The sequence below is a fragment of the Leptosomus discolor genome, chromosome 11 (assembly GCF_034619465.1).
Source record: "Leptosomus discolor isolate bLepDis1 chromosome 11, bLepDis1.hap2, whole genome shotgun sequence".
NCBI classification, from domain to species: domain Eukaryota; kingdom Metazoa; phylum Chordata; class Aves; order Leptosomiformes; family Leptosomidae; genus Leptosomus; species Leptosomus discolor.
The window spans coordinates 494,523-519,465 of record NC_141401.1 but is presented as its reverse complement, the minus strand read 5'-3'; the positions used below and the strand labels follow the sequence as shown (position 1 = coordinate 519,465).

Genomic DNA, 24,943 nt, shown 5'->3' with positions numbered 1-24,943 from the left:
CCACAGCAGGCACCGCTGCAGCAGCTCTGGCGCTGGTGGAGGGGACGGGTGGGACGGTGGTGCAAGGTGGTGGAGCAGCCGGGTGAACCCAAGGGAGCTAAAACAGGGAAGGGAAAAGTGTCCAGAGGTAGATGGCTCTGCGTGGCGCAGTGGCTGGAAAATCCAGAATCCATCAAGAAATATGCTGGGGGGTGGTGAGGCCGTTGGGCAGAAGGGTGCTGCAGGAGGGGACCCATCTGGTGTAAGAGGCCCAGGTGAGAGGTGGGTGTTGGGTGGTTACAGGTGAAGCAAGAGGTAAACAGAAGTAAAATTACGTAAGGAAGTGAAAGCTATGTAAAAAAAAAAAAATCTCTTCGTGTGCCTAAAGACCGGGTGGGTGAGGAGCTGGGGGAGGCTCGGAGGCGGTGGGCTGGGGTGGGCAGGAACCGCGGGGATGTGCCACGGCAGAGCCAGATCCTTCCCAGCCGTGTTGAGAGAGACGGGAGGAGGAGAGAGATTGCACCGAGACCGAAACCTCCCAGGAGTGGGAGGAGAAATGCTGAAAGAAAAGTGAATTTCACAAGCCCCACAGGAGCAGGGATGGGAGCGGCCGCTGCTGCCAGCCCCAAGTGCGTCCCTCCCACGGGTGCTGGGGACAGGGGGACCCGGAGCACGGCACACCCGGCTTTTGGAGGGGATGCCAACGAGTGTCTTGGTGCAACTCCACGGGCGGGCGAGCGTCTCCATCAGCAGACGAGCTGGAGAGCTCCTAAACCCCAGCAGAGGTCTTGATTTGAGCCCAGAGGTGGGTTCAGTTCCCAGCCGGTACACGGGCAGGGACGGCTGGGTTTGAGCCAGAATCCTGCCCGGTACAGCCACGGGAAGGATCTGGAGACTCGAGCTGGGGAGGAAGAGGAGTTGCTCATGTGTTGCTACTGAGATCAATATTAAGACCCATTTAATTTGTTTTCTGTTTTTCTGATCCGAGAGCTGGGACAGAGGGATGAGCTGAACACACAAAGCTGTAGTTGGAAAAGGGGATTAGGGAAGTCAGCGTGGAGGGGTGTGGAGGGGGTGATGGAGCCGACAGCCATAGGAGAGCAGACCCCTCCCCGGCAGAAGGGCCTGGCCCCTCGGGCCGCAGAAATGGTGGGATCCCACAAAACCAGGAGCATTTAAAAAACCCCATTGCCCGCAGCAGAGCCGGGACCCCAGCCCACAGCCCCGCTCACAGCTCTTCCTCAGCGATGGGTCTCGGCATTGCACGTAGTGAAAGGGAAAGGGGCTTTGCCCCCCGAGAGCGGGCAGTCGAAGAGCAGGACGGGGCGAGCGCAAGGACACGAGCCCCTTGCCGGAGCTGCTCCGTCGCTGCTGGCTGTCGGCAAGGCCCGGCTGTGCTGAGGGGAGATTCGGAGGAATCGGTGTAGTAGCGGACTTTTCATAGGATTGTTTTCCCCATGAAGTTGTGAATTTGTTGAAAAATGGGGTGATGAAATTTATCATGGCTGGTGCGGTTGTTTGTTGGCAAGCAAGGAGAGATGGGAAGAGAAAGGGCTTGAAAGGCTGCCTGGTGCAGAGCCGAATGGTGGGAGGGAGGAATAACGGGGTCGCAACGAGAAGTCGGCGGCACGGCTCCTGCACAGGCATCTCCCGCCCGTCCGGCGGGAGCAGGACGCTGCCAGCCAGCGCGGCACAGAGCTCCGCACCGAACCGAACCGTGGGATGATTCATTGCTGCCGAAAAGTTCCATTTGTGGGTATGGAAAAGCAAGGCAGGTCTTGGATTGCACAGAAGCTCGAGGGCAGATGGGGGAGGGCAGTGAAGGAGCGTGTGGGGTGGTGGACACGAAGGCAGGAGGAGAGGAGAGGTGTGCAGGACTGGGATGGGGCGGTGTTGGGGGGGTCAGTTTAAGGTTCAGCCTCGTTTGCTCTTCATGGGGTGGGAGATGGGGGAGAGTGGGATTTGCCCGGCTCCTCATCTTACCCTCAGTGCCCGTAGCCCACCTTCCCTGCCCAGCCTGGGGGACAGAGTTTACTCGTTTATTAGGGGCGTTATCAAGGAGCTGCGACCCTCTGTAAGGCTCCTAACAGCCTCCTTTTCCCCAGAGGGATGGAATTTACTTGTTAAAGCATCCTTACACCAGCCTACACTGGAGCAGCACTGGGACGGTTGCTTTGCCAGGGTGGACTGGCTGCTGTCCCCAGCCTTGGAGGGATGAGCCTTTGGGACAGCTCAGCTGCTGGGTTTTGTCAGCACCCGGGAGGAACGAGGTCGTTTGTGCTGATTTTCCTTCGTGCCGCTGAGGTGGGTCGGGGCTGGGCGGGTGCCGCTGGGCAGCCCCTGTCGCCAGCCCTCGGCTCCCCCGGCAGCCTGGTCACTGCCGTGCCGGGGCTGCGGAGGGCTCCGACGGCGGGATCTTCTCTCCGGGACTTCTCAGGAGGCCGAGATCCCTGGCTGGGTTTTGGGTTCACGCGTGCGGGCGCTGGACAAGCCTCTGCCCAGCGTCTGGGCACGCTGCGTGCTTCCCCCCCGGGCACTGCGAGCTTCCCCCGGGAGCCGTTGCTTCGGGTGCGACAGGCTGCGGCGGGTCCGTGCGCTGTCGGGGCGCTGGAGCCGAGCCCCCCCGGCTGCTGCTGCGGCTTCTGGCACAGGATTGGAAGTGTCTCCCTGGAGAGCAGAGGTTTAGGCAGTGCTCTGCACCCCGAGGGGTGTCAGGGGGTTTCCTGGGGGAGTTGAAATACGTGACCTGACCTTACTTGCCAGCGTGTTGGGAAACAGCGTTTCCAGCTCGCTCTGCAAGACCCGGGAAGGCCGAACGGGGAAGTGAAAGCGGGAAGTGAAACAAAAGCATCTGTCCCGTTCCCCACTTCTCCCTGCGGTGTTTGTGCAGCTGCAGCAGCGGCTCTGCGAGCTGCGGTGGCCTCGCTCTCTTGAATAGCAAAGCTCCGCGTCTCACGTACCGGGGCTCGCCCGTTCGATAGAGAAAAGTGCAGAGAGTGATTTGTGTAACACAGGGCTTTTATTTTCCTGCTGAGAGCCCGGGGGAGCGGGGCTCGTCCCCTTTCCCAGAGTGCCCCGGAGTAGGAATCCACCATTTACTTCCTTCTAAAAGCCTCTGCTTTTAGGAGTGTTGTTTTTAAAACGTATTGGTGCTGGTCTCTGGAGTGTGTCGTTCTTTCAGCTTCCTTGTCTCGTGGTGCTCGTGCTCGGGGGCAGAGAGCCGGAGCTGTGCCGGGGGGTCCCGCGGACCCCTCCACAGTGCTGGAGCCGTGGGGAGCGCAGTTGGGTCCTGTCCCGTGCCCCTTCTCCCCTCTCCCATGCTGGAAGCTGCCAGCTGGCTGCGGGGCTGTCCAGGTCCGGTGTTGCCCTTGCACGGCGCTTACTGGCACCTGCCCTGGGGAGCAGGATCCAGCGGTGCCCCCAGTCCCGGGGGAGCTAGGGTAACCACGTGCCCCTGCAGGAGGAGTCCTGTGGGTGTTCGTCGTCCTGTCCCAGCGGCTGTGGAGAAATCCTTGGGAAAAGCGAGATATTCACCGGACTGGAAGAGACCCCCAGTGTGTGTGGAAACAGAAACGGTGCCCCAAACCAAGGAGGAAAACAAAACCCAAGCCCAAACCAGGCGGCCCTCCCTGCTTCCCAGCCGCCTCCAGCTCCCCTCGCCGGGGCAGAGCAGAGGGACCCCGGCTTCCCCCTCTGGGGCGAGACCCTGGGGACCAGGCTTGTGGCTTTGGCTTCCTCCATTCCACCGAGAATTACATTAGCAGACCCCCGAAGGTCGGCTCCTCCCAGGACCCCGCTGCCCACCCCTGGCTGCCCCAGACCCCCGCTTTGCGGTGCCCAAGCCCCCGGCGGGGGACCGGGTCTGGCTGGGCAGGGGGGCGCACGGGTGGGCACGCTGCCCTCGGAGCAGGGCTGCGGCGATCGCTCCAGCCCCTGCGAACCGCAGGGTGCGATGTGTAAGGAAGCGGCAAGTCCGCACCGGGGGGGGCACCGGGGCAGGGACCCCCGGGAGGAGGAGGAGGAGGAGGAGGATGAGGATGACAACCCACCCTCGCACCACAGCTGCCCGGGCGAGGGGCTTGGGGTCGGTCAGCCCTGGGAAAGGGGGTCCTGGGTCAGGGAGGTCCCGGCCAGTGAGGCTGTGTGCGCTGGCAGCCGCCTCCCCGGCTGCTCCCTCCTCGTCTTCCTCCCCATCCTTCCTCCCACCCCTCCTCCTCCTCCTCCTCCCGCTGCCGCCCTCCCCCGCTTCTCGCTTTGTTTCTCTGCCTCTGCGCTCCCCCTCCCCCCTCTCCACCCCATCCTCTTCCTCCTCCTCCTCCTCCACCCATCCTCCTCCTCTCTGCCTGCTTCCACAGGGGGCTGGAGGTGCGAGGGGCTGAAGCCGCCCCCTTGTCTCCCCTCCCCTCCATCCCTGGCCGGATCCAGCACGGCGGGGGCTGCGCACACGAGCGGGATGCGGAGGAAGGACCCGGTACCCGGGTACCGACCACCGGGCAGCAGAACCCTGCGTGGTCCATGGCTCTCCCTGTTTCCACACCGGTTCTTCCCCCCTTCCCCATCGCCACCCCCTTCCCCAGGGCTGTGTGCCGTGGCCTGGTGTTTCGGTGGGCGCCGCACCAGCAGGAGAGGACGCACAGGGCCGTGCAGGAACCCGCCAGGGCAGGCAGCTGCCTGTGGCTTTGCCCGCCGTGGAGAGGGCAGCGTGCTCGCTGCAGCCACAACCAGCCCGGCCGGCGGGATGCAGCGGGGAGGCTGCGTGGGTGCCACCGTGGGGACGATAGCCTGACCGAGCGGGGCCTCTCCCCTCGGGGAGCGGGGGTTTAGCCCCCGATTGTCTCTCTCGCGCCGTGCAGGTGCTCCTGGGACTGCGACAGCATCTGGTTTAGAGTTTATTCCAGGTTTGCCTCCCCCGGAGGATTTCTCTTTGTTGTAGCTGCAGAAATAATTGTATTTAGGAGAACGTTCTTCACGGCAGGAGGAAGCGGCAGCCTTCTCGCTTTCATCTGGTGGCGGCTCTGCAAGCACCTCCCGGCCCGTCCTCGCCGGCCCCCCCAGGGCTGCTGGGGGGTGGCTGCTGGGGGCCCTGCGCCGTGCCCCATCGATGGGGGTCCTGGGCTGGCTGGGCCCCGGGGAGTCTTGTGTACCGCTCCTCGCTTCTCCACCAAAGGTCCCTTGTCCTTCCCGCTGGAGCTGGCCGGTGTCTGCCTGCCCGTCCAAGTCCGTGCTTCCCAAACGGGCCGGCGCCATGCGCTGCTCCCACGCCAGCTCTGCCGTCGCCTTTTCCCCGGCCGTCACCGGGGTCGGATGCAGCGAGCGGCAGCGCTGGAGCGGCTCCTCTTGTGCCGCCTCTCCGGGGGGCTCTGGCTCTGTCGCCCGCTGGGGGCTGGGGGCTCCGCACCGCTCGCGGGTCCGGGCTGCTCCTCCTCCCTGCGACTCGGGCACACGGTGCCTGCTGCCCCGGAGCTGACGTGGGCACGAACGCTGGGGGAGCAATGGGGGAGGGAGAGGACTCTCAAACCTCTGCAGCCTGGCGGGGCATTGGCTGCTGCTCTTCTGCCGGGACCCTGGAGAACTGTGGCTTTTACGGGGATTTTAACTGCCTCCGAAGCCCCCTGAGAAGTGACCGTGTCCCTGGGTCAGCAGGCTGTGCGGGTCGGTGCTGCAGGCTGGGGGAGGCGGGAAAGAAACCACTTACAAAGCCTGAAGAAATGCTGCTGGGACCTGGCGTGCTTATCGCTGGGACAAAACGGCGCTGCTGAAAGGCGTTAAGGAAAGCAAAGGGCAGAGGAGGCGCTTGCCGCGGTGGTGAGGGGGCTGCGAGAGGAGAGGGGTGGGCCAGGCAGGGAAGGTGAAGCCAGAGACCGGAGCGGTGAGGGGGCTCACGGGGCACCAGTGCAGCCTGCCCCGGGCTGGCGTGCCCGGACCCTGAGTGCCTCCGCGGCGCGGCGATGCTCGGGCCCCCAGGGGTGAGCGTGCCGGAGGCGCCGGCACTGGGCCGAGCAGAGCCCTTCCCTTGGGCTCGTGAGCCTGGCGGTTTGACTGCTCGCCAGATGTTCCCAATGGGGAGGGTTTGGGCTTTGGTTCCTCCAGCTCCCCGCGCCCGTCACTGCCGCTTCTCACTCCTGCAAGGAGCGGCACGTCTGGCTTTCTTCTCTGGTCCCTGAACTGCACGGGCGCCGGTCCCCGGGAGTTGCTGCCGGGGAGCTCTGGGGCACGTGAGAAGCCAGACCTCAGCCTTGGGGTTCGATAGCCCGGCCAGAAGGGCTGACGGCGGACACAGAGCTGAGCTTCCCCTCTGCAGCCTGGCTCCCCAATCCCCCCTGCAGCTGAGACCCCCGGGGCCATGTCCTGGGGCACATGGTGCCAGGCACCCACGCTGGCAACACCCATGTCGGTCGGGGGTTCGCTGGGGACAGTGATAAGGGGAGGGGTGACTGCTGGCACAAGCCCCCCACGGGGCTTCGTGGTGGCAGGGGTGCCGGGAGGGCTAACGGCCGTCTCTCTCCCTCCCCAGCCATGACCGCGTAGTCAAGCAGCGAGAGATGGATCGCTTCACCGAGTGCGGGACCCAGACGGACGCGGTGGTGGTGCTGTCCCTGGCGCAGGCTGCGGTCCTGGGCTTGGTGTCTGAGAATGAGCTGCTCGGGGCCACCGTCAGCCCCGCCGGCTTCTTCCCAGGGCTGGGAGGGGAGCTGCCGGACGCCGCCGCGGGGGAGCCCGGGGAGCCGGACGGCGAGTGCCGGCTGGAGGGTGAGGGGCAGGCGCCGGGGGACGGGCAGGAGGAGGACGCCTTGGAGGCCGAGTCCTCCCTGGAGAAGCACGCCCGGAGGAGGAAGCGGCCTCCCGTGAGGCTGGTGCCCAAGGTCAAGTGCGAGAAGGCGGAGGCGGAGGACGAGGTGCTGTACGAGGTGTCCGTCCCTGGGGACGAGGAGGGCGAGCGGCAGCGCGGCCGCCCGCCCCCTCTCCAGGAGCCCGGCCAGGAGCAGACGGTGCAGAGCAGCGCCGTGAAGATGATCGACCTCGGCACCTTCAGCAGGAAGCCCCGGCGCCTGCGGCACCTGCGCCGGCACGCGCGCCAGGAGCTGGAGGGCACCGAGCGCCGCCTCGGGGGCGCCGACCCGGCCGGCGCGGCGGAGGGTGGCACCGCGGGGGCCCTGCGGACCGAGTGCGCCTTTGAGGCGGGCGCCCCGTCACCCGGTGAGGAGGAGGCCCCCGCGCCGGCGTCCCCCGAGCCGGTGAAGAGCGAGCAGGGCTTCGCCTGGCAGGAGCCGGGGGAGCTGGAGGCGGAGGCGGCGGGTGCCACCAGCGAGCGCAACAAGAAGGCGCAGCTGGACCGGCTGGACATCAACGTGCAGATCGACGACTCGTACCTGGTGGAGGCGGGGGACCGCCAGAAGCGCTGGCAGTGCCGCATGTGCGAGAAGTCCTACACCTCCAAGTACAACCTGGTGACCCACATCCTGGGCCACAACGGCATCAAGCCCCACTCCTGCCCGCACTGCAACAAGCTCTTCAAGCAGCCCAGCCACCTGCAGACCCACCTCCTGACCCACCAGGGCACGCGGCCCCACAAGTGCGAGGTGTGCAGCAAGGCCTTCACCCAGACCAGCCACCTCAAGCGGCACATGCTGCTCCACACCGACATCAAGCCCTACAGCTGCCGCTTCTGCGGCCGGGGCTTCGCCTACCCCAGCGAGCTGAAGGCGCACGAGGTGAAGCACGAGAGCGGCCGCTGCCACGTCTGCGTGGAGTGCGGGCTGGACTTCTCCACGCTCACCCAGCTGAAGCGGCACCTCTCCACGCACCAGGGCCCCACGCTGTACCAGTGCCTGGAGTGCAGCAAGTCCTTCCACTACCGCAGCCAGCTGCAGAACCACATGCTGAAGCACCAGAACGTCCGGCCCTTCGTCTGCACCGAGTGCGGGATGGAGTTCAGCCAGATCCACCACCTCAAGCAGCACTCCCTCACGCACAAGGTAGGGGCCGGGGCGCATCGGGCACCCGAGGGGTGCTGCCCTTGCCGTGCCCAGAGGAGATGTGCCGGTTCTGGATGCGGGCTCTGGGGGAGAGGGGTGTTGCAGCACCCCGGCGTCCGGGGAGGAAGGCGGTGCGGGCGGGCAGGGGCAGCCGCGGTTGGCCTTTGCCGGGGCCATTGGTGAAAGGGGATGGTTGTGGCCGCCCAGCTCCTTCCTGGGGGTTTCCACCCTCAGGGGGGCTCAGACCTACGTTGGCTGCTGCAGCAGGGTGACTTGGGGGACCCTAGCCATGCGATGCTGCAGCCCCCCAGTGGGCTGTGAGCGAGGGGTCTGCCCTTTGCCGGGGCTTCTGTCAAGGGGAAGCAGTCGACCTGAGCCAGGGAGGAGCGCTGGGCTCGCAGCTGGGCTGGCAGAGCCCGTGCAGCCACGCTGCCCGCAGCCGGGCTCGCCCAGGGCCCTCCAACATACCTGTGCCGGGTCGGCTGCCCAACGGCAGCCACGCTCCCCGGCCAGCCCCTTCCCACGGAGCTGCCCTCGCTCTGGCAGCACCGACCTCGTGCTGGGTGTCCCATGTGCTGCCGACGCGTGGTGGTCCGGGGGTGGCCCCCCAGCTCGTGGTGGCACCCACTCTGGGCTTGCAGAAGGGGCAGGGAGAGGGGAGCAGGAGATGCTCTGGGGAGGGTGAGACGAGCTGAGGGTAAATCTGTCCCCCCAGCTGCTGTGGGGTCTGTCAGAGCCCCCCTCCCGTGCCGCAGAGCCCTGCCTGCTGCCGCTCTGCCCCCCACCCACGGCTCTCCCAACCCCTTGCAGGGCGTGAAGGAGTTCAAGTGCGAGGTGTGCGGGCGGGAGTTCACCTTGCAGGCCAACATGAAGCGGCACATGCTGATCCACACCAGCGTCCGTCCCTACCAGTGCCACATCTGCTTCAAGACGTTCGTGCAGAAGCAGACGCTCAAGACCCACATGATTGTGCACTCGCCGGTGAAGCCGTTCAAATGCAAGGTACCGTCGGGGGTCCGGGGGGGGGTGAGCAGGGGCCCTGGTGCGCTGTGCTTCTGGAGAAACCCGCCCAGGCTGGGCCGAGCCCTCGGTCGCAGGAAAGCAGTTTTGTGATGCCTCCCTCTGTCCGCTCGGGCGAACGGCTCGTCCCGACGCTGCTGCTCGGAGCTGCGCAGCGGGGAGCGGCTGCTGCGGGCAGGGCACGGGCACCGCTAACGGAGGGGGACAGTTAGTGCCCCTCTCTGAGCGGGGCTGGGCGCGCTGGAGTTCCCAGCAACACCAGCACAGCGTCCCCGAGGCCCCCCGCCGCAGCGGGGCGAGGAGGGAAGCAGCCCCGTTACTCTCGGAGGTCGGTGGGAGCGAGGGGGGAGCCCTGGGGCGAGGCGCGCTCTGAGAAGCGCCCGTCCCTGCGGCGGCACCGGCGGGTACCTGCCGCCGTCCCCCTTGGCCGGGGCCGGGGGGCAGAGCCCTCACTGAGGCCGGGACCGCTGCCCGCAGGTCTGCGGGAAGTCCTTCAACCGCATGTACAACCTGCTGGGCCACATGCACCTGCACGCCGGCAGCAAGCCCTTCAAGTGTCCCTACTGCTCCAGCAAGTTCAACCTGAAGGGCAACCTCAGCCGGCACATGAAGGTCAAGCACGGGGTGATGGACATCAGCCTGGACAGCCAAGGTGGGTGCGGGCTGCGGCCGGGCGCTGGCGCTGCCTATCGCGGTCTGGGCGCCGTGGCTTTCCCCGCGGCGGCCGCTCCCGGGAGCGCCCGGCTCTCGGCCGTTGGCTTCGGGAGCTGGGCCGTGCCGCGGCGGCTCCGGCAAGAGCCTTCGGGCGAGCTCAGGTCCTGCCGCCCGAGGGCTGCCCTCGGCTTGCCCGTCCTGCCAGCACCCCGTGGGGGTGGCGGGCTGTCTCCCCAGCCACACGCCCGTCCTCCACCGAAAGGTACCGGGCAGGAGCTCAGTAAGCTGCGTGAACTCGATACACATACAAATACTTCATTTAAAAAAAAAAAAAAAAGTTAAAATAAATAGCTCCTCAAGGAGGCATTGAGGCTTCGGCGTCCATAGACAGGATGGTGCCCTCTGGTGACGCCGTGGTTGGGATTTTGGTCGAAGGGTTTGCAGGGTGGGGGGGGTAAATGCCGCTGCTCTTGCCCCGGCTGCCCCCTAAAGGCACCAGGGGGGTCGGGGGATGCCCCTGCCGCGGGTTCCTGCACAGCACCGCGCAGATGCTCTGTCAGCAGCCTTGGGCAGGACCAGCCCTGCTTCGGACGGGCAGAGCTGGGGACGAGCTCCGGCTGGCTCAGCCCCACGGTTGCCCCGGCAGCTCGATGCCCACCCAGCGCGCGGCCTGGGGGCCCCTGGCAGGATCCTGCCCTTTCCTTCCCCACCCGAGACACCTCCAGCCCGGCCGAGCCTCAGCCGGTGCCTGGCACCGCGGCGCTGGGGGGACGCCTTCCCTGCACCCTCTCCTCGCCGCCCTCGCGGTGGGACGGGTGCTGCAGACCCCCCGTGTGTGCCACAGGCGCCGGTTGGGGCGAGCACACCCGTGCCGGCTCTCTGCCCCGGCAGCGCTCTGCCGGCAACCGTCCCCGCCGCGGCACGTGGCTGGAGGGCCTCCGAGCTGAAAGCCCCCCACAAGTAGCCCGGCTCGAGCAGGGCTGTGGCTCCTGGGGAGCTTTGGGCTCTAAACCCGGGGTGTCCGGGGTGCCGTTGGCGCCGGCCCTCCATGCGGTGTCCCTGTGCTGCACCCTAGATCCCATGATGGACCTGGCCGGGGCCGACCACGCCGAGCTGGACGGGCAGCAGGAGATGGACGACTTCGAGGAGGAGAACTCTTACGGCTACGGGGGGGTGGGCAACCCTCCGGACGAGCACGCCCTGACCGAGCAGGCCATGAAGGAGATGGCGTACTACAACATGTTGTAGCCGAGGCCGGAGGAGGCTGCCGGGGACTTTGCGTGGTAAGAGGAGCTGCTGCCGGCGGGCTGCGGCACCCAGCCAGACCTGCACCACCGCCCTGGAGAGGGGGGCTCCGGCTGAGCTTGGTGAAGGAGAAAACAGGGATGTCCAAAAACCTTTGCCGGGGCGAAGGCAGGAGCGGAGGCTGGAGGCGGCACGGGGCACGCCGAGCTCGTGTGGCGAGGGCTTGGCTCCAGGCTCCTGCCAGCCCCTCGCAGAGCCTCGGTGGAGCTCTCGCCCCCGCTGGGGTCCTTCCCCACCACCCCAGGGAGGGAGTGCCGAGCCCTGCACCGGCCGCCTGCGGCTCTCCCGCCCGGTGCCGGCCTCCCTTCGCCCTGCTCCTGCCCACCTGCCCGTTGCCAGCCGGGACCCTGCCTCTGCCTTCGCCCTTGCCGCTGCTCCGGCGTCCGTGGAGCTGCAGGCAGGGGAAGGCTCGTCCCAGAAGATGAGGAGCATTACTAATTATTCTACCTCCTGGGTCCTCCCCCATGGGTGTGCTGGGGCTGCAGCCCAGCCAGCCCCCTGCTCCCCCCGAGCACCCCGTGGGGCAGAAGCCCCTCTGCCCGCGGGAGGAGGTGGGTTGGTGTTTCTTGCCCTTCCCCGTCTCCCGGGCAGGCGAGAGCTGTCCCGCTCGCCCTGGCACCGGCTGCGGGCTGGCCCGGGCGCAGCGGAGGTGACCTGCGCCAGGCCACGGGGCACAGACAGAGCAGAATATTTTCTTACAAACTGATGGCGAAGCTCGGCAGGAGCAGCGGCTCTGGGGCGAGCGGCTGCAGCGAGCGGTGTATTTAAAGGAAGGCAAACCCTGGTCGACTTGAGCAAATGATGGTATTTTGAAAGTAATTTATTTTTTTCAGACGTGCCGCGTGGTTGGATTTATCTTTTCACCGAGTTCAGTTTCCTTCAACCAATGTGCTTTGTAAACCTGTGTAACATGTGTGGTCTGTGCGGGGGGAGCGGCCGGGGCTGCTGTGGTGCTGGGGCGGGGGGGGGGCTGAGGACCAGCGGGGGGTCCTGCCGGCACCCCCTCCTCACCCCCCAGAGCTGCTGCAGGGCTCGAGAAAAGGCTCTGGCCCTTGGGGGGGTTTGCCTCCTCCGCTCCCGGTGTTTTCAGGGGGGGAAGAAAGGAGCTGGGGCAGCACTGGGGCCAGGACCACCCTCCTGGCTTTCTCCGCTGCCTGCTGTGGGGCAGGGGGCCGGGCAGCACCCACAGCGTTGCTCCCCTGGGCCGGGCAGGGTCCTGGCAGGCACCGGCACCTCCTGGGAGGCTGCAGAAGGACCTGGGGTCCAGCCGGGGCACAGGGGCCGGGACCCCTGAGCTGACCTTCTGCCCCAACGCCACACAGGTCCCCCCACACTCCCCAGGGCAGGGCACCATCCACCCCATCCCTGAAAGCCCCAGGCTGGGCTCTTCCCCCCCTCCAGGCTCCCAGCGCCCCAGCAAGGCAGCGTGCCCCCCCACCCCACCCCACCCCAGCCATCCCCTGTTCCCCCCTGCCGCCAGTGTCCGCCGGCCTTGGGGCAGGACGGAGATGGCCGCAGCGCTGGCCGGCCCAGACCCCCTCCCCGCAGCCCCCACTACCTCAGTTCCGTCACCAAAAAGCTGCGCCCTGTGTCCCCCCGCACTGGGCTGGCGAGGCCGAGCCAAGGGGGGGCTTCGCTGTGGCCGCTCTGCCCCCCGGGGCGAGGCGGGGGGTCCTGTGCCGGTGGCCGCAGGGCTCCCTGGGGTCCCCCCCTCGCGCCCGCAGAGCAATCCAGTGTTTTGGGTGGTTTTGATCCAGGCTGGAAGAGTTGTTGGGCAATAATTCCAACCAACGCGTGCTCTTCAGCTGCCGCTGCCCCTGCGGCCGGCACCCCCCGCGCCGCGAGAGCCGGGCCACCACCACGCGCCGTGGGCCGGTGAGGTGTTTAATGGCTGCTGGCACCGGGGGGTGGGTACAGGGATCAGGGCGGGACGGGGTCCCCCCCGGACCTCCCAATCCCACACACCCCTGCTAGAAATGCTTTAAAAACACTGGTAAGAAAACTGCTTATAAAAATTATCCAACTGTTCCTGAGCCGTGTCGGTGAGCTGGAGGCGGCGCTGGGTCCCCGTCCATCTGGGTGACGCCGGGGCCGGGGCTGGGTGGCCCCCCCTGCCCCGCTACTGCTTGCCCAGGGCCTTGTCCAGGTTGTTCTTGATGGCGTCGAGGAAGTCGGTGGTGTTCACAAAGTGCTCGTTCAGCTTCACGCTGCGGATGAGGGCAGAGAGGGGCTGGAGGGGTCCCGCGGCCGGAGCGGGGGGTCCCTACCCGCCCCCGCCCCGGCAGCAGCCAGCCCAGCTGGGGGGCAGAGCCGCGGCCGGCAGCGCAGCCCTGGGCGTGGGACGTGGCCCCTGCCCGGCCGCAGGCACAGCCCGACCCCGCGGGCTGTAAATAGATGCCCCGAGTCCCCAGGGACCGTCTGGAGGCCAGCGGCCACCCCGCAGGGCCAGCCTGCCTCCGTGGCAGGCGGCTGCCCCGCGCCGCTCCGCCCCGCCAGCCGCACGTACTTGGCGAGGCCGTGGATGCAGCCGGCGAGGTCCTTCGTCATCGTCCCGCTCTCCACCGTCTGGACGCAGACCTTCTCCAGCGTCTGGGCGAACCTGGGGGCGGCAGCGTCGCGGGCAGCTCCAGCGCAGCCGGCGCCTCGCCCGCACTCCTGTGCTGCAGTCCCCGCCAGGACCGGGGTGCTCGGCACCAGGGGCGGCTGCCGGCAGCGTCCCCCACCCCACCCCACCCCGCTCACTTGATCAGGTCCGGGTTACTGTCCAGCTTGCCCCGGTGCTCCAGGCCCCGCGTCCACGCGAAGATGCTGGCGATGGGGTTCGTGCTGGTGGGTCGCCCCTGCAGGAAGGGAGCGCTCAGCCGCCCGGCGCCGGCTGCACGCCACCGGCAACCCGGCACGGGCAGAGCGCACCCACCTTCTGGTGCTCCCGGTAGTGGCGGGTGACGGTGCCGTGGGCCGCCTCGGCCTCGATGGTCTTCCCATCCGGACACACCAGGACGGAGGTCATCAGCCCCAGGGAGCCGAAGCCTGCGGTGGGACGGGCGTCAGGGCGGCCCCGGGAGGGCGACCGCAGGCAGCCTGCCCCACAGCGCCCCAGCCTGCCCCACAGCACCCCACAGCGCCTCAGCCTGTCCCACAGCGCCCCAGCCTGCCCCACAGCACCCCACACCGCCCCACAGCACCCCCTCCCACCACCCCACCTTGGGCCAGGATGTCCGACTGGACGTCCCCGTCGTAGTTCTTGCAGGCCCAGACGAAGCCGCCGGAGGACTTCAGCACCTGGGCGACCATGTCGTCGATGAGCCGGTGCTCGTACCAGATCTTCAGCTTGTCGAACTCTGTCTTGTAGTGCCTGGGGGAGCCCGGGGCAGGCGTCAGCCCTGCCAGGCTGGGTCCCAACCCCTGGGCAACGGCCCCCTCCTCAGGGGGCAGCCAGACCCCCCCGGGGCAGCTCTCATAGAATCATAGAATCACAGAACAGTTTGGGTTGGATTTGGGAAAGCTCAGCTGGTTCCAACCCCCTGCCCTGGGCAGGGTCACCTCCCACCAGAGCAGGTCGCTCCCAGCCCCATCCAGCCTGGCCTTGGGCACTGCCAGGGAGGGGGCAGCTCCGGCTGCTCTGGGCAACCTGTGCCGGGGCCTCACCGCCCTCACAGGGAAGGATTTCTTTCTCATGTCTAGTCTAAATCTCCCCTCTTTCAGTTTGAAACCATTACCCCTCGTCCCATCACCACACTCCCTGATAAAGAGCCCTCTCCCCCCTCAGTAGCCCGAGCTCCTCCAAGCCCGTACTTATCGAAGATCTCCTGGAAGATGTCTTTGAAGCGCCCGTCGTAGGCCTTGAGGATGGTGTTCTTGGTGCTCATGTAGAGGGGCCACTTCTTCTGGATGGCGTACTGGAAGCAGCTGTGGGCGAAGCCCGAGATGGACTGCAAGGGAAGCGCACGGATCCCCGTGGGAACCCTGTCCCGCCAGCCTGGCTGGGTCCACCACAAACGGCAGGGCACGCCGCCCCACAGGGACCCCGCCAGCTGCCCCCGGCCCACCCCGTTACCTCGTCCGTGTTGTACATGCCCATGCCCACGCCGCCGCCGGGGAAGTTGTACACCTCCCACTCCTTGGCCCCGCTGCCGTCCTTCGGCGTGAAGACCATCTTGAACGTGCCGGACTTGCCCACCACAAAGTCGGTGGCTTTGTACTGCAAGGGGCAGCGCGGAGCGTCAGGCAGGGTCCAGCAGGGGCTGCCAGACGCCCCCGTGCCGCCAGCAGCCGCCGCGCGGGGCTCACCTGGTCGCCGTGGGCATGCCTGCCGATGGTGATGGGCTTGGTCCAGCCGGGCACCAGGCGGGGGATGTTCTTGCAGATGATGGGCTCTCGGAAGACCGTCCCCCCCAGGATGTTTCGGATGGTGCCGTTAGGGCTCTTCCACATCTTCTTCAGCTTGAACTCTGGGGTGCACAGAGGTGAGGCCCCTGAGGGACCCCCCACCGCCAGGCACAGCCCCGGCGGTCACCCCAGCCCGGCGCCCGGCCCCTGCCGGCCCCCCCGGCTCCTCCGTGCCTTGTGCTGCTGCCAGAGCCCCGCGGCCCGGACAGCCAGGGAGAGGGACAGCCGGCACGGGCTCATGACTGGCACCGGGCAGAGGCCGGTCTGTCCCCAGCCCCGCATCCGCAGGGTCCCCGCAGCACCCCCAGGCACCCCAGGGTGGCGAGGGGGGGCACAACACTGAGCACAGGGTCCCCAGCCCTGGCAGCGGCGCAGCCCCCCACGCACCAGAAACCTGAGCCGGTGGGGGGGCGGCTGACGGAGAGGGGCTGGGCACGCACGGGGGGCTCAGCACCCCACGGGGCTGCCAGCACCGCCACCCTCACCCCCTGCCCACCTTCCACCCTGGCTTCGTCCGGCGTGATGGTGGCACACTTCACGGCCACGCTGTACTTCTGGGTGGCCAGCGCCGAGTCGATGGTGACCTGGTCGTCCGTCTTGTCCCGGTGCGGCAGCCCCAGGTCAAAATATTTCAGCTGGACGTCCACGTTGGGCAGGATGAGCTGGGGGTCCCAGGAGAGCGTCAGAGCAGGGGCACGGTGCGGGGCGCCCAGGGAGCAGCACCGAGCACCGTGGCGCAGCCAGCCCCGGCCCCCCCACCACCCCGGCTGCCCGCCCAGGACAGCCCCCCCCTGCCCAGGATGGTCCCCCTGCTCTGCCCGGGATGTCCCCCCTCCCCGGGACCTCCTCACTTCCAGGTCTTGCCGGAAGCTGCGCTGGTCTCACCACCTGCTTCCTGCGGATGGACAGACGGACAGAGGGCAGCGCGCAGGGACGGCCTGTCCCCAGCACAACGGCCACCTGTTCCCCCGCGTGTCACCCCTGCGGTTCCCCAGGCAGGACCCCGATACCTTCTCCTTGATGAAGGCCCAGATGATCCGCGTCATCTCGTCTCCGTCCATCTCCACCACCGGGTTGGCCACCTTGATCCGCTTGTCGGCATCTGGGGAGCGCCCGCGGGGCGTCAGGGGGGCGCACCTGGCCCCGCAGCTCTGCACCCCGGCGTGGGGCCAGGAGTCGTCCCGCAGGGACGTCAAGGTTTCGGGTGCCGCCCCGCTCAGCGCCGGGTGCGGGTCAGGCTGCAAACACCACTCGGGTGCGGGTCAGGGCTGGTTCACGGCACCAGCCCTGCTTGGGGCCGGGCTCGGGTGCAGGTCCGGGTGCAAAACCCCACGTGGGAGCGGGGCTGGGAGCGGGTGCAGACCCCTCTCGGGCGGGACCCAGGTGCAAACTGGGCTGCAAAACCCTGCGTGGGACTGGGACTGGGACTGGGAGCAGACCCCTCTCGGGGCCCGACCCGGGTGCAAGCTGGGTTGAAATCCCTGCGTGGGATCTGGGCCAGGAGTCAACCCCTCTGGGCGCCAAGCCTCGCCTGGCTGGGGGTCGGGCTCCAAAATCCCGTATAGGACCAGGAGCAGAGTCAAACCCCTCCGGGGCGGGACCTGGGTGCAGCTGGGCTGTAAAACTGTCCGTGGGACCGGGACCAGGAGCAAACCCTTCTGGGGGCCAAGCCGGGCTGGGGGGGGGGCCGGGTTGGGCTGCAAAACCCCGCGCGTGGAAGCGGGACCAGGAACAAACTCCTCCAGGTTCCAACCCGGGCAGACGCTGGGGTGCAAAGCCCCACGTGGAACCGGGACCGGGAGCAAACCCAAACCCGGCTGCGGGTCGGGCTGCAAAACCCCCCACGTGGAACCGGGACCGGGAGAAAACCCCTCCGGGGGACCAGACCCCGGCTGCAAAACCCCGCGTGGGTCCGCGATCGGTACCAAACCCCCCCACCCCCGCGTCCAGCTGTAAGCGGGGGGCACGGATCCACTTCCAACCCGCCCCCCCCCCGCTTCCCAAAATAATAATAAACCTCGGTGGGCCGGGAGCCGTGCAAACCCCATTCGTGGTCCCCAAGGACATGGGGGGGGGGGGGGTTCCCCACGCACCCCCCCTCACCCCCACCCCCCACCCCCCAAGGTCACCCCCACTCACAGTGTCGGCGCTGCCCCGCGGAGGCGGCGGGGAGGGGGCAGCGGGCCAGGCGGCCCAGGGCCGGGGCGGCGCGGAGGTAGCGGGCGGCCATGGCGGGGCGCGACGGGGCGGACGCGACGGGGGCGGTGGCGGAGGAGCGGGGACGCGGTTCGCTCCGCCCCGGGGAGGGGCATGACCGTGTGTGGTTCCCCCCCCCCCCCCCCTCCCCCCGTGGGGCCCCGAGCGGGCCCAGGGGGCCCGCTCGGGGCCCCACGGGGGGAGGGGGGGGGGGGGAGCATTGCTTTATCCCCCATCAAAACACCCACGGGCGGGATGATGCCCTCCGCGGGTGGGGGGTTGCAAGGCTAGAGGATGCCCTCCCCCCCCCCGCGGGTGGGGGGTGGGATGCCACTTGCTGGGTGCAACGGGTGCCAAAGCACAAGGTGACCGGGATCAGCTTTCCGCGGGGTCCTTGGGACAAGGTGGCAAGGGCGGGAGCGTGTGGCGTCGTGTGCTTGTCGTCACCTCCCCCCCCCCCCCCCCCCCCCCGTGTGTGTGCGTCCCACGCACCCGTCCGGCTCGGTGTGGGGTGCGAGGAAGAGGAGGGTTTGCTGCGGGTGGTGGTCCCCGCGGTTCCCAGCCAAGCGACACGGGGTGCGTTCGGGGGACACGCTGCCGGCCGAGCGCAGGGCTGGGAGCCGGCTCAGGGTTTCCCGACATGGAAGCGGGTGATCCGACACGCTGCCGGCGCGTGACTCAGGGCAGCTGGGCGCAGCGGGGACGGTGGCTGCCGCCATTTCCCCCTGGGGGGGGACACGGCGACACACCTTCCCCTCGCCTGACCCCCAACGTGGGGAGGAGGAGGAGGGTGATGCACCTCGGGGGCACCCCGAGAACGTGCTCGGGAGCCAGGAGGTGTGCTGGCATGGCCAGGAGGCCGCTCGGCCCGGGAGGTTTGCTGTCGCTCCGCACCGCGGGCCAAGCCGATGGCTTTTTTTAGCCACAGGGGACGGGCAGATCCCGCTCCGGGAGGAAAAACAGTCCTGGAGCTGCTGAGCCCAGGCAGGGGGCTGGGGGGGAGGCAGGGCCGGGCGCCCTGACGTCTGCCCAGATTTAACATTAACCAGAGCAGAAACCTGCGGGGCTGCCAGCCGTGGGGGGACCGGCACCCACTGCTCCAGGGCAGCGCTGGGGTCTTGGGTGTCCCCACTCCCACCGCCCTCCCCGTGGCACCCCGTCCGGCCAGGCAGCCGAGCACCGCAGCAGAGCAGTGGGTGGTGTTGCCCCCCGGGGGGGCTGCAGCGCTGCCCCCCGCCCCCATCCCGGCTGCCCTCGCCCCGTCCCCGCGGTCAGAGCCACCCAGTGACCGCGGCTCTTGCAGGGACGAGGTCACGCCAGCGCGGCGGCCGTCCCCCCGCAGAGCCCAGCGCTGGCGAGAGCGGCCATGTGGCACCGTCCCAGGGAAGGGCTGCCTCCAAACAAAGGAGTCCATCCCTGGCCCGGGCCCAGTCCGCACACCCCAGGATGCTGCCAAACCAGCTTCCCCCGAGCGCAGCCGGCCCCGGGAGGGTCCCCGGGGGCTGGCAGGGCTGGGGGCCGAGGGCCAGGGCCTCCGGGGAGTGACGTGACCTGGGAGGGCTCCAGCTCTGGTGGGTCAGGGTCACCAAGAGCCCAGCCAGGGAATTAGCAAGGAACGGGGGGGGGGCGGGTTTGTGTGTCTGTCCACACGTGCAGGCTGCCTCCAGGCAGCCCCATGGGAGGGGGGCACCAGGGGGGCTGACGGGAGCCATGTGCCCAGGGGGGCAATGCCCCCTGTTTCCCTGTGCAAGCGGTGCCGCCCCCAAACATGGGCCTCCCTCTCTGGCACTGCTCCGAGCTGCCGGCGTGCGCCAGGGGTGACACGGGCCGTGGGGCAGAGGCACAGCCCCTGGCAGCACTCCTGCCCCGCACCCCCTCCCCACGGCCCCCCTCGGCCCAGGGGTGCACAGAGCAGGCAGCTGCTGGCGGCAGAGCCGCACGCACGCCGGTGGCGATGCCAAGCGCCGCACGAGGCAAGGTGGCACAGCTGCTCCGGGGACACGGCGCGACGTCACGGGGAGCAGCCGGGCTGCCAAGGGGCTCGGTGGCCCAGGCGGGCAGATGGCGGCGCTCGGGGATGGGAGAAGGGAGGGAAACCGCACGGCCGGGCTGGAAGGGTGCCCTGGGAAGGGGGGTGCAGGGCCACAGCTGGATGGCCTGGGGACCCCTGCCTGGGACCCCTGCCCAGCCCAGTGATGTCCCGCAGGTTGGTGCCCACGACACTGGCTCCAGAGGCTGGGAAGGGGGGGGCTCTCCCTGCTGGACCCCCACACTGAACACAGCTGTGTGTCCTGCCCAGCTCAGCCCCGTCACACCCCCGTGGCACAGCCCCCCGCCCCACTCACCCCACTGCGCCCAGGGCATGGCTGCCTCCCACCCTGAGCACGGGCCAGACCCTCGCCAGGGCCATGGGCTCTGCCGCCCCGCTGCTCCTGCACCCCAGGAGTGCGGCGCTCCCGTCTGGGCTCCCTGCGCACCCCGGCAGCGCTGCACACCGCTGACACCCGGCCAGCAGCCTCCGGCTCCGAGCGTGTCACCGTGGGCCACCCCAAACCGCACGGAGCCGTGCGTCACCGCCAGATGCCTGGAGCCACGAGTTACCCCAAAACGCCCCGAGCCGGGTGTCGCCACCAGGACCTCATGGCGTCGCCTGGAGCCACATGCACGTGCGCTGGGTGTCCCCGCAGCCGCCGCGTAGCACCGCCACCCCTGCTCCGGGGGCTGCCGCCCCACTGCACCCCCATCCCTGCGGGCTCTCTCCTGGGAAGGGCTCCCGGGGGGCACACGCTGCTGCCCTCGAAAGCCAGGCTCCCTGCGCACCCCACGGCCCTGCTGAGCCCCTCGCTGCGCGGAGGGCGGCAGAGCAGCATGCAGCCAGCCTTGCCGGGGGGGGACGACACACCAGCCTCCGCCCGCGGTGGGGCCAGCACCAGCCCGGGGCCGGCATCCCCCCGTGGGGAATCGGCCCGCCGGGACTCGACGCCCCCCCCCCCCCCCCCCCCACGACGTCGAGCCAGGGTCCCCCCAGCTCCCGCAACCCAGAAATGGGACTGACCCCCCCCCCCCCGCGCCGGCAGCAACCGCCCCCCGGCGGGCGGGACACCCGGAGCGGTGCCGGTGGCGGTGCCGGTGGCGGAGCAGGACGCGGGCGGCGGCGGGGCCGGCCGGGCGGGGCGGCCCTTTGTTGCGAGCGGCGGGCGGAGCGGGCGGAGCCGCCCGGAGCCGCCCGGAGCCGCCCCGCCGCGGGCGGGGACCCCGGAGCCGCCCCCGCTGCCGGCGGGTCCCGCCGCACCCGCCGCCGAGCCGGTGAGCAGCGGGCGGGCGGGCCGGGCCGGGCCGGCCGGGGGGCGCGGGGGGCACCGGGGGGGGCGCGCGTGTGTGTGCGTGTGCAACGGGGGGTGCACGGAGGGGCGGCTGCCTGCGGGGGGTGGGGGGTGTGCGCGGTTCCTGCGAGCCGTGCGGCGTGTGCGGTGTGCGAGGGTCTGCAGGGGGGTCCACGGGGGCGCGGGGGGGTGCAGGGGTCTGCAGGGGGGTGCAAGGGGGTTCGGGGGGGTGCAGGGGTGTGCGAGGGTCTGCAGGGGGGTGCACGGGGGTGCGGGGGGGTGCAGGGGTCTGCAGGGGGGTGCAAGGATGTGCGAGGGTCTGCAGGGGAGTGCAAGGGGGTTCGGGGGGGGGTGCAGGGGTGTGCGAGGGTCTACAAGGGTCTGCAGGGGTGTGTGTGTGCAGGGGCTGTGCAAGGGTCTGGGTGGGCACGTGCACGGGGCTCCCCGAGGGACGTGTGTGCAGGGGGCGGCGGAGGGCCTGGGGGGCTGTGTGTGTGTGTGAGTGTGCATGTGTGTGTGCATGTGTGTGTGTATCCGTGTGTATGTGTGTGTGCATGTGTATGCATGCGTGTGTGCATGTGTGTGTGCATGTGCGTGTGTATGTGTGCGTGCAGGGTGCAGGCGTGCTCAGGGTGGGTGCACCGAGGGCAGCCCACCCGCAGCGTGGGGCTGTTCCCCACGGGGTGTTCCCGGGGGGGGGGCATGTGCCGCCCGGGGGGGTGTGCAGCCTCCCTGCGTGTTTATGTGTGTGTCGGGCGTGCGTCACGCTCGGCGCTTGGCTATGGGTGCAGCGCACGCACGGTGCCCTGGACGTGTTGGGGATTGCTCGTAAGGAGGCGTGTGTCGGGGATGGGGCACGCGTGTGTGCGGCGTGTCCCACGTGTGTGGACATGCCCTGGGCACTTGCAGGCTGCACACGTGCTGCATGTCCCAGGCGTGCGGCCGCTGCACCTGACGATGCCATGAGGCGCCAAAGCAGCCCTGGGGCTGGGGGTCACCGGGAGAGTTGGGGCCACACAGGCTGTGGGGTTTCCCTGCCGGTCCCCGGTGTCTGCCCCAGCTGGCGCTGTGGCTGCTTTTGGGGTCTGGCACCCCCTCCTCCCCGCAGCAGCACCACAGCAAGGGTGACACTGTGCCGAGGGTGAGCAGGGCCAAGGAGAGTGGTGCTGGTTTGGGCTCTGTAGGGCCAAGGATGGCTGGGAAGGGGTCACACCTCCCTGAGCCAGGACCCCCAGCGGTGCAGAAGTGCCTGCGCTCAGAGCCCACCACGTCCCTGCCCGCCGAGGGGTGCTCGCTGTCCCTGTTCTGCCCTGCGCCAGGGGTGCCTGACGAGCAGCGGGGGCCCAGGGCAGCACCCTGTGTGTCCTGCAGCCTCCCGGGCAGGCAGCGTGCGGGTGCAGGCAGCATGGGTGTGGGTGCAGGCAGCCGCTGGCACTGGGTGGGGGGGAACTGGACCAGGGGGGATACCCCATGGACCCCAGGGCCGGGCTTGACATCACGCAGGCGCACGGGAGCGATCGGAGTGATGGGACGGGTGCGTTTTGTGCCATGCCTGGCAGGCTGGGACCAGCACCCTAGACAGGAGGTCCTGCCGGTGGGGTCCGAGCCGGCCGGGGGGCTGCCAGGCTTCGTGGGGCTGTAGAGGGGCAGCACGCAGTGCTGCGGCCCCATGGGAGGCCCCTGGCACGGGCGAGGTGGCATGGCCAGTGCCCACGGGAGGGGGAGGATGCCCCTGGGCCCTGTGGGGAGCCCTACGGTCCCCTGCTCGGCTGGCCATGCCCCGCGGGCCCTGCACCGGGGCCGGCACCGGGCTTTGCCCTCCTGTGCCGCAGGCTGGAGGCTGCCCCGGCCCTTTCCCCTCGCCCCGAGCGAGGCCTCTCCCCTGGGGCTGCCGGGGCGCAGCGAAGCAGAGCCGGCGTGGCGTGCCCGCGCCAGCCACGGCTATGCCGTCCGGGGAGCTCGGCTGCGGCGGGCGCACGGCGTTCCCCGAGCTGCTGGCGCGGAGCAGCTGGGTCTGGAGCATCTGTGCGTGAATCAGCAGGGCCCGGGAGCCTGCGCGGCTGCAGGTGTGCGTGCAAGCGCGCTCACGCTCTGCGCGTGTGCGCGGCCCAGAGGAGGCCTCGACGTGGAGGGGGGGCTCGGTGAGCCCGCCTGGTGGTGTCTGGCAGCCTCCAGGAGAGAGCCGAGCCGGGGGCGGGCGTGCGAGCCCCGGGAGATGGGCGTCGGGAGGAAGAGCCTGGGCACGTGGGCTGGGTGCGAGCCGGGAGCGGGTCTCTGAGCAGGGGACGTGCCTGCGCTGCTGCCTGCGCTGCTGCCTGCGCTGCTGCCTGCGCTGCTGCCCGCGCTGCTGCCCGCGCTGGGGCCGGCTGCAGGAGGAAGGCGTGAGCCCACCGTTGGCGGCAGCAGCAGCAGCAGCAGTGGGCCGCACGCAGCCCTGGCCCTGCTCCTCACAGGCAGCAGCACCCTGCTCCGCAGCACCCTGCTCCGCAGCACCCAGCTCCGCAGCACCCAGCTCCGCAGCCATCTTCCCAGGCTCCCACTGCCTGCGGGAACAGGGCGGAGGGCGCTGGCGTGGGAATTTGGTGCAGAAACCACCGCCCCGCCTGCCCGGTGACCCCAGGCCACGGGTTTTGGTGCTGCCTGGGCCTGGCACCCTGAGCGGTTTCCCCACCACCAGCCACCCTTGCGGGCGGAGGGCGAGCTGGGGCGTGTGTGCATGCGGGTACCTGCCGAGCGGCACGGGTGCGTGAGCAGGGCAGGGTGCTGCAGGGTGCTGCAGGGTGCCCCTGGCGCTGCCCCGCGCCGGCGAGGCTGCGTGGGCAGGCGGAGGAGATAAATGGGAGCTGGTGGTAAACAGGCCCGGCTGCCAGCGGCCGTGGGGAGCGCCTCGCAGCCCGCGCTTAAAGGCGCAGGCCCTGGCCTCGCTCCGCTGCCTGCTCGCTGCCTGGCCTGGGCCAGGGCTGCCTGCCCTCCCCTGCCTGCCTGCCTGCCTGCCCTCCCCTGCCTGCCTTCCCTGCCTGCCCTCCCCTCCCCTGCCTGCCCTCCCCTGCCTGCCCTCCCTTGCCTGCCTGCCCTCCCCTGCCTGCCTTCCCTGCCTGTCCTCCCCTCTCTGCCTGCCCTCCTCTCCCCTGCCTGCCCCCCCTGCCCACCAGAGAGCAGCTGGCCTCCCCACAGGGAGGGGGGGGGGTGTCCCATCGCTGCGTGCCATTACACCGGCGTGTTGGCACGGTGCTCCCACGGCCACGCGTGGGTGGTGGCGCTGGGTCCCCAGAGTAGCGTGTGTGTGTGTCCCCCGGGATGCCGTGGGGCCGTGGCTGCGGGGGTGGGTGCCTGCTCCCACCCCACACAGGGTGACGCAGAGCCCCGTCCCGTCTGCGGCACTTCCCGGGCAAAGGGTGCGATAAGGCAGGTGGGGTGGGGCCGGCGGGGCTGTCCCCGGCCCGGGAAGGGACGTGGGCCGCGGGAGCAGGAAGGGAGCCCAGCCGAGGCCGAGCCGAGGAGGGAGGCGGGGGGCACCGTCCGGCAGCCCCCGCCCCTGGGCGCCAGGTACGGCCCGGGCAGCGGGCACCGTCCGGCAGCGCCGAGCGTGGGCGCAGGGGACTGGGGAGCGTGGGGGGCGCTTTTCCCGGACAGGGGGCTCGCAGGGGGCTCTACCGGTGGGGGGGCGATGGCCCGAGGTGCCAGGGCCGGGGCTGGCCAAGCAGGACGGCGTGGAGCTCTGTCCCGCGTGGGGAGGGCAGCGGTGGGACAGCCGCGGCCCCGGGAGAGCTGCCTGCTGCCAGCAGGGACCCTTTCCCCCCGTTGCCATGGCGAAATAAGCAGCTGTCATTAATAACGCGTTGCCGTGGCAACCGCTGGACGAGCGGGCAGTTTCTCTGGGGTCTGCGTGTGCTGCTGCCGGGGGGGCTGCGAGCTCTCCCCGCACCCTGCCCCGCGTGCGGAGCCCACCGTGGGCCCAGGCGGGGGGTCCTGCCCGGCACGGTGTGCCCACGCCACCTGGCCCACGCTGCGGCCCCGCCGGGACCGTGGTCATCCCGGAGCCCCCGGGGACGGGCCATGGGGGCTGGCGGGGACGTGTCCCGTGCCCCCGGGTGCTGCCCT

The 24,943-nt window shown here is 69.4% G+C and overlaps 2 protein-coding genes across 4 annotated transcripts; one reads left to right on the top strand and one right to left on the bottom strand.

The window, feature by feature from the left end:
* Nucleotides 1-1,093: 1,093 nt before the first annotated feature.
* Nucleotides 1,094-10,877, top strand: ZNF710 (zinc finger protein 710). 3 transcript variants are annotated; one of them, XM_086471739.1, is made up of 5 exons: nucleotides 1,094-1,102; nucleotides 6,516-7,955; nucleotides 8,766-8,957; nucleotides 9,453-9,627; nucleotides 10,705-10,877. In XM_086471739.1, exons 2-5 carry the CDS (start codon nucleotides 6,522-6,524, stop codon nucleotides 10,875-10,877), a joined length of 1,974 nt encoding a protein of 657 aa, XP_086327865.1. In that variant the 5' UTR covers nucleotides 1,094-1,102; nucleotides 6,516-6,521. The 3 variants fall into 3 exon arrangements, with proteins under 3 accessions (XP_086327865.1, XP_086327863.1, XP_086327864.1); XM_086471737.1 differs by lacking the exon at nucleotides 1,094-1,102 and adding an exon at nucleotides 8,163-8,175 and having other exon boundaries at nucleotides 6,516-7,961; nucleotides 8,713-8,957; XM_086471738.1 differs by lacking the exon at nucleotides 1,094-1,102.
* A 2,176-nt stretch (nucleotides 10,878-13,053) lies between these two features.
* Nucleotides 13,054-17,553, bottom strand: IDH2 (isocitrate dehydrogenase (NADP(+)) 2). The gene is made up of 11 exons (XM_086471571.1): nucleotides 17,463-17,553; nucleotides 16,334-16,425; nucleotides 15,820-15,985; nucleotides 15,225-15,385; nucleotides 14,992-15,135; nucleotides 14,730-14,866; nucleotides 14,138-14,289; nucleotides 13,852-13,964; nucleotides 13,677-13,774; nucleotides 13,441-13,533; nucleotides 13,054-13,141 (listed from the first exon to the last, which is right to left on the bottom strand). The coding sequence occupies exons 1-11, from the start codon at nucleotides 17,551-17,553 to the stop codon at nucleotides 13,054-13,056; spliced, it is 1,335 nt and encodes a 444-aa protein (XP_086327697.1).
* Between the last annotated feature and the right edge of the window lie 7,390 nt (nucleotides 17,554-24,943).

Bases quoted from the DNA above. Each gene is read 5' to 3' on its own strand.
- ZNF710 (XM_086471737.1), top strand. From the start codon at position 6,522: ATGGATCGCTTCACCGAGTGCGGGACCCAGACGGACGCGGTGGTGGTG. The intron at 8,958-9,452 runs GTACCGTCGGGG...CGCTGCCCGCAG, and splicing joins TGAAGCCGTTCAAATGCAAG to GTCTGCGGGAAGTCCTTCAA. The intron at 9,628-10,704 runs GTGGGTGCGGGC...GCTGCACCCTAG, and splicing joins CATCAGCCTGGACAGCCAAG to ATCCCATGATGGACCTGGCC.
- IDH2 (XM_086471571.1), bottom strand. From the start codon at position 17,553: ATGGCCGCCCGCTACCTCCGCGCCGCCCCGGCCCTGGGCCGCCTGGCC. The intron at 15,136-15,224 runs GTGAGCCCCGCG...TGCCCCTTGCAG, and splicing joins GGCATGCCCACGGCGACCAG to TACAAAGCCACCGACTTTGT. The intron at 13,965-14,137 runs GTGGGGTGGTGG...GTCCCACCGCAG, and splicing joins GTCGGACATCCTGGCCCAAG to GCTTCGGCTCCCTGGGGCTG.